At 39.3% G+C, this 7,138-nt stretch overlaps 1 protein-coding gene across 3 annotated transcripts in view; it reads right to left on the bottom strand.

Moving 5' to 3' along the window:
• Tbc1d23 (TBC1 domain family member 23) overlaps positions 1–7,138 on the bottom strand; it is a 58,982-nt gene that overhangs the window by 21,108 nt on the left and 30,736 nt on the right. For all 3 annotated transcript variants that reach the window (XM_052740916.1, XM_052740915.1, XM_052740917.1), the window contains 2 exons: positions 4,219–4,341; positions 2,997–3,089 (listed from right to left, as the gene is read on the bottom strand). In XM_052740916.1, the coding sequence (XP_052596876.1) occupies positions 2,997–3,089; positions 4,219–4,341 (216 nt within the window). The remainder of the gene's footprint in view (positions 1–2,996; positions 3,090–4,218; positions 4,342–7,138) is intronic.

The following is a 7,138-nucleotide window of genomic DNA, read 5'->3' on the forward strand; positions in this document are numbered from 1 at the left end:
ATAACTTAGACTTTTCTCAACATGAGATACGTCTGCTCTTGGCAGCACTGATCTACTTCGAAAAAGGATGATGGACGTTGAAGAAACTTCATATGGAGTTTGCTTTCTTTGTGGCAAAAACTAGCCATTAGGGCAAGAAACTGCCCTTGCCTCGACTGTTGACAGTACACTGTCCAAACTGGACAAGCAGAACATAAAGAAAGGTGACTGTCGAATTTTGCAAAGACAGAGTAAGACAGTCCTTCAAAATTTCCTGCTTCTGAAAAACGTCTGTCAGATATTCTAGGCCTGTAGGCCAAAGATAGATACCCCAATATTGCAGAGGAACCTTGGGGGACTGTCCAGGAAGTCAGCTGTTTCTGTCATTTCTCACATTTTTTGGAAGTCGCTTGCTTGCACTTCCTGCTTACTCAGGTAATATTAATTCCTTCTCAGGTCTTTGATGGGGTTGAAGACTAGATAGACAGTTACAGTTACAGTTCTCCTGAATCTTGGCAAAAGGCATATTAAGTACAAAAGTTTGGACTCTTCAGGAGAGGACAGCTAAGGGAGTAACCTCTATAAATTTGCCAACTACTTATGGACTGAACATTGAGAATGTATTTCTTACTTGATAATTGTTCTTATATGTAGTTTCATTTTTGTTAAGGTTATTACCTTTCCTTTCTATTTGGACACTACTTGACAACAATTCTTATGGTATACAGTTTTACTATGTTAGAATTAGAACCTTTCCTTCTTAAGACAAAAAGGGGGAAATGTTACAGGAATTCTGTCACCAGTCTGCTAGCCAATTGAAAGGAGTGTTTTGGTCCAAGGGGCAGGGTTTTCATTGGGGATGGACATGACTGGAAGAAGAGGCAGAGCGGAGGAGTGTGTGGCCCATTTCAAGCAAGGAGCAAGTGATGGTGGCTGTTAGCGGTGGCTTGTCATTCGGCTCAAGTTCCCCTTTTGTTCCTTCATATTTGTGCATGGATTTTATTTGTTAATAAATGGTAGAGACATCCTTTTACACAAAGTAGTCCTGTTTTTTAGTTTCCACTTACAAGGCAATCCATGTATTTCTTAGAAAACATCAGAAACATTAGAGACCATTTACTTATCATTTACTTTAGGTATTGATAAAACAAAGATCAAAAACTCATTTTTTATACAGAATGAACTAAACATGCCAATAACTACAAAAATTTTAAGCTATTCTTACTGAAATCACATACAAACTACAGTAAAATCCAATAAAAAATAGATCATAGAGAAGAGCAATTTCTTACATTAGTTTTAAAGATTTATTTATGGTTATATATATGTACATGTGCCTGCGTGTGTGTGTGTGTGTGTGTGTGTGTGTGTGTGTGTGTGTGTGTGTGTGTGTGTGTGTTTGTGTGTGTTTGTGTGTGTGTGTGTGTGTGTGGTGTGTGTGAATGCACCAATATGTACAAGTGCTTATGGAGGCCAGAAGACGGGTCAGATCTCCTGGAACTGGACTTTTAAGCAATTGTGAGCTGTCATGTGGGTGCTAGGAAACAAACTCAAGTCCTCTGCAAGATCAACATGTGCTCTTAACCTCTTAGCCGTCTCTCCAGCACCATAGGAAAAGAAACTTTAAAAAGAGAGACAAAGGTGCTTGCACCTTACTTGTTTACCTCTATTTTCAGCCATCATTCTAGAAAACAAACAGAAAACCCAGGACTGATAATGCCCAAGAATGCGGCTGCTACAAAACACGCAAAGATGAGGTCCACGGTACTTCAGATCTCTAAAGAGCAATGTCCATAGCCCTCAACCCACTAACTGTACCTCCAATAGTCTACTTCTTTACAGAACTATGTGAAAAACCTACACAGAATATGTGTAATGTTTTCAACAGCAGCTTTGTTACACAAAACCTGAAAGTAATTCAAATGTACATTAATCGAGAACAAACTATGGTAGTATCTGTACCAGGGACCTTTATGAAACATTGAAGGAAATGTGTTTAAATGAAAGATCTCTAAGAAACTGTTAAGCAAAAATAAAGTGGACAAAGAAAAAATATGTACATATGTATTAAAGGTGAAGATTGAGCAAGCTGACAATAGAGTTTATTCAGAATATTTTTTAAAAGAATGTTAATTCATGAAAATGAAGGTATCTATCAATCACGAGTAAATTTTAAGAACAAGCATGACAGAAATCAGAGGGAGAGGCACAGCGCTCATGCAGGGGACACCCACAGGCTAGCATGTCCTTTCTCACCCATGATGTCAGAATTCTGGGCCCTACCTTCATTTTCTGTCAGTTCCTCTCAATACCACCCAGCCCTGAAACACATCCTCTGGCCCCAGGGCCAACATCTCCAGACATGATGAGGAAGAGAACAGGAGGCGGTGGCGGTGGTAGTAGGGTGTGTGTCGGGTGTGTGTGTGGGGGGGGTTCCTCCCTATTCCTATGTCTGCTCCTATCTCTGAGGCTCTACAACCTCAGAGTGGCTTACATGGTGCCAGTCTCAACAGTTCTAAGCACCTGTTATGACCATATTTATTTTACCCACTTCTCCAACAGAAATCACTCAAGGATAGTAACTTTAACAGGTAAGCACATACATGTCAGCTACTACTGTGCCCACCTATCAGCTTTTTATATACATACTCATAAACTTTAAAAACAGCTTCCAGCAAAACCATCTAGGTGTCTTATCCAATTATGCTAAGAGCTCATATTTCTACAGTACTTACTAGGTGCAAGGCACAATGCTAAGTGATCTACCCTTGAGATTGCTCACAGTAAGTGCAGAATTGACTGACATAACAATGGGAAGGAACAGTGAGCCACAGTTAACAGCTGTCACTCTTTATGATGACACTGACCCCAGGAGAAAAGGGAACCCTAGCCCTACCCACAGACAGACTCTGCCTTAAGGAAAAGGAAAGCATCCTCATCAGGTCACGAAATCTGGTCATGAGCCAAAGGGGAAAGCACTGTCTCTTGTAGAACATCTGCCGCGCACTCGTACTAACCAGGTCTGAATCTAAGTGGAACGCTGTTGACAAATGTCCGGCATTATACTGTTCTGCAGGACGGCAGTCCACCACGAAGAACCGGACTCCTTCCTAAAAGGGAAACAACATTTGACATTCTGGAATTTGACATGAAGTTTACATCACATGACAGAACCGTGAAAAGAAACCAAAATATGGGGAAAAAGCGTTTTGTAAATGGATCTCACAGGGAATTAGGAGGACCCAATTTGTATAGACACAAAAAAGTAACTTTTAGGATCTAAATACTTACTTCTGTTTTAAATAGTTAACACATTTTTTTTTTAATGTATTGAGCTTGAAAGTCTCAATATGTAGCAAGAGGCTGGCAATTTGAGCTGAAATACTAAATATAGTAGAAATCAACACTTTTTATTATCTTAAACACAGTGCCAGATAAAATTATTTTCAGGTCCACAAATTTACCAGCAATCCAATTCAAAGAACTAAACATTTTTCAGTATATGGAGGAGCTAGGTTTACACGAGTCTTTTTAACCTGGACTTTATTTTCTTTTTAATGTTACTTATGCAAAGAAAAACGTGAGTGAGTGTTTACAACAAGCCCAGACAAAGACAGAGCTACAGTAGGAAGTTGAACTTGACGTGCTATAAAAGCCCCATCTCCTCACAACTGAGCCTCTTCCAGGCACAGTCTTGGAAATACAGCACATATTCCAGAGCTTAGCCATGGCACTGTTATTTGGGCACATACCCAAAAGCTCACTCATTAAACTGACTCATATTTTTATGAAGAACACACAAGAACACCATGACATATTTTCATAACTCTCTTTGGTTTGCTTTATGGCATTAAACCATAATTCAGCAAGCTGTGTAACTGCCCAGGACTTAACTGTCAGAGGCTAAGTCCACCCTTTAAGTTCTTCCCACAGTTCCATGTTCACTGGCTTTAATGACATGTGAAAAGGGAAACTGTTGTCGAGAGAGATGAGAATAATTGAATTGTTGGCAGTACAAATAAATACACAAGCCACATGGACAGGAGACGGAGCATCCTTATCTCTAGGCAATGTGATGTAAATGAATTGTATGGGAATGCTGATTATTTCTTGTCGGCAGCAGGTACTGAACCCAGGGCCTCGGTCATACAAAATCCGTGCTAACACTCAGCTATAACTGCAGCCCCAGCTCTCTACACTTCCAGGGCACAGCTTCTGATGGGGCTTTGCTTGGCTTACCCTTTGCAGCTGGTTTGCTTGAAGGATCTCTGACACTGAAACAGCCAGACACAGAGCCTGGCTCAGATCTGCCTCTTCATCCTTGATTCCCAACAGTGTACTACCAAAGAGATGATGATTGTCCTACACAAAGAGAAAACGGTGAACATTAAAAGGAAAATCAAAATGTTCTTCCTACAAGTACTTTTCATTAAACTATGATGAAATGTAAAATTGTTACCACCTTGAGTCTAACTGATTTTTTAAAACTTAGTAACATATAATCTCAAAGTTCACTGTGTGTGTGTGTGTGTGTGTGTGTGTGTGTGTGTGTGTGTGTGTGTCACAAAGTCTCTGTCAGAATTCACACAAAATCAAAGACTAAGAAGAATCCTTCCACACAGTTCTATCCTAACACCTACATTAAACATTAACTGCTGGGGCCAAAGCAGTCAGTAGTAGAATAAGCTTCCCCAGCATGCTCAAGACACTGGTCTGCCTGGTGTAACGGTGCCCACTGTTAACTGGGAAGGTGAGACAGGAGTACTGCATCAACTCAGACCAGCCTGCGCCACAGAGCAAGAGCCAGGCTAATCAGGCTATAGAACAAGACCTGTCCAAAAGAGGGTAAGAAGGCTGTGGGTTTGAACCCCAGCACTGGAGTAAGAGCACAATGATGAATGGGTCAAAGAAGAAATAAAAAAGAAATAAAAAATTCCATGAAAACACAACACAACAAAACCTCTAGGACACAGTGAAAGCATCCCATGAGAGAAATTTACAGTTCTAACTGCCTATTTTAAAAAAAATCAGAAAGAGCACAAATAAATGACTTAATGATGCTATTTAAAAAACTGGAAAAACAAGAACAAACTAAACCAAACCCAGTAATTAGCAAGAAATTATAAAAAAAATCAGAGCAGAAATAGAAATAAAGAAATAAAACAATACAAAGAATCACTGAATCTAAGAGCTGGTTCTTTGTGAAGATAAATAAGATAGATACATCCTTGGCCCAACTAACTAAAATATTGTGCTCAAAGCACTATTTGGAGCAATAAGGGAAGAGAAGGAAATTAAAGGATTACAAATAGGAAAAGAAGTCAAACATCCCTATTTGAAAATGACATACATAAGAGACCCCCAAAATTCTACCAGAAAACTTCTCAGAATACTGAGCAAATTCAACTGCATGTTTGGATACAGAATCACCTCGCACAAATCAGTAGTTTTTCTATACATCGACAACAAATGTAGGAGGCACAGAGGATCTTGTTTTCACAGATAAACACTAGCGGAACCAGGAATATTAAATACACAAGGTTGTCTCTTCAACAGAGAGATGTATGGACCTGTTTCCACCCAGAAGGCAGGGAGAGGAGGTGGTTAAGAGCTAGGTTACCTCTGTACTATCTGTATGACAGAAACCACACTGGACCACCTCCCCAAAACCGTTATAGTGAGTTTGTCAATCTATGGAATCTGTTGAGGAATATTATTTTAAGGTGTGTTACTTTTGTTTATGTTGCATTTGTTTAACTCTGTGAAACTGTGATACTTTGCCTGTCTAAAACACCTGATGGTTTAATAAAGAACTGAACGCCCAACAGCAAGGCAGAAGAAAGGATAGGTGGGGCTGGCAGGCAAAGAAAATATATAGGAGAAATCTGGGAGAAAAGAAAAGAAGTAGCCAGAGAAGGAGGAGGACATCAGGGGCCAGCCACCCAGCTACACAACCAGCAACAGAGTAAGAAAGAAAGGTGTACAGAAACAGAGAAAGGTAAAAGCCCAGAGGCAAAAGACAGACAGGATAACTTAAGGACAGCTGGCAAACAACAAGCCAAGCTAAGGCCAAGCATTTATAATTAAGAATAAGCCGCATGTGTGTGATTTATTTGTGATCTGGGTGGCAGGACCCCAAAGAAACAAAAGTAAAAAAACCCAACCAACAACAGGAACCTATCTTTATGGAAGGTGTCACATGTACTTTACCAAGAGTTTTAATGTAGTCACGTCTTAAAGTTTATTGTGCTCAGAGTTAAGTTAATTACCACTAGGAAAAATTTTCACCAAATTGTGCTGTGTTTAAATATGCTTAAGATAAACTATGGAGGGTCAGGCTCCTGAACTTTCAACCAGCACTGGCTACTGAGTCATGTTAAACCAAACTGCCTTCCTGCCTCCCACAGATCACTACTCTGCTGGCTGTGGTAGTTGCAGAGACTTAAGCAAACAAACATAGATAAAAGGAGATCATGGACATACTCTGATTCACAACATCAAGAAAATATCTATGAATAAAACTATCCAAGGAAGTGAAAGACCTCGATAATGAAAACTTTAAACCTCTGAAGAAAGAGATAATGACACTAGAAAATGGAAAGACGTCCAATGCTCATGCATTGGTAGAATTAATATTATGAAAATGACCATTCTACCAAAAGCCATTTGCAGATTCAACACAATCAAAACCCCCATTTCATTTTTCACAGAATAGAAAAAAACTATTCTAAAATTCATATGGAACCACAAAAGACCCTAGATAGTCAAAACAATCCTGAGCAAAAAGAAGAATGCTGGAGGGATTAACATCCTAGATCTCAAGATATATTAGAAAGCCACAGCAATAAAAACAATATGGTACTGGCTCAAAAAACAAACATGTAGACCAATGGATCAAAAGCAAAGAGCCAAACATGAGTGCATGTGCTTCAGCCATTTAGACTTCACCAAGATGCTAAAAACACATGCTGAAGAAAAGAAAGTATTTTTAGCAAATGGTATAATGGATAAATGGTACTGAGAAAACATGCAGAATTTAATTATACCTGTAGCTATTACCTTTAATGAAAAACTACCTTCATATGTATCAAAGCCCTAACCCTGAAACCTAAGACACCAAAACTGATAGAAGAAAACATAGGTGTTTTATTCAGAAAAG

The sequence above is a fragment of the Peromyscus californicus genome, unplaced genomic scaffold (genome assembly GCF_007827085.1).
Source record: "Peromyscus californicus insignis strain IS unplaced genomic scaffold, ASM782708v3 Scaffold_16__1_contigs__length_79575227, whole genome shotgun sequence".
NCBI lineage: Eukaryota > Metazoa > Chordata > Mammalia > Rodentia > Cricetidae > Peromyscus > Peromyscus californicus.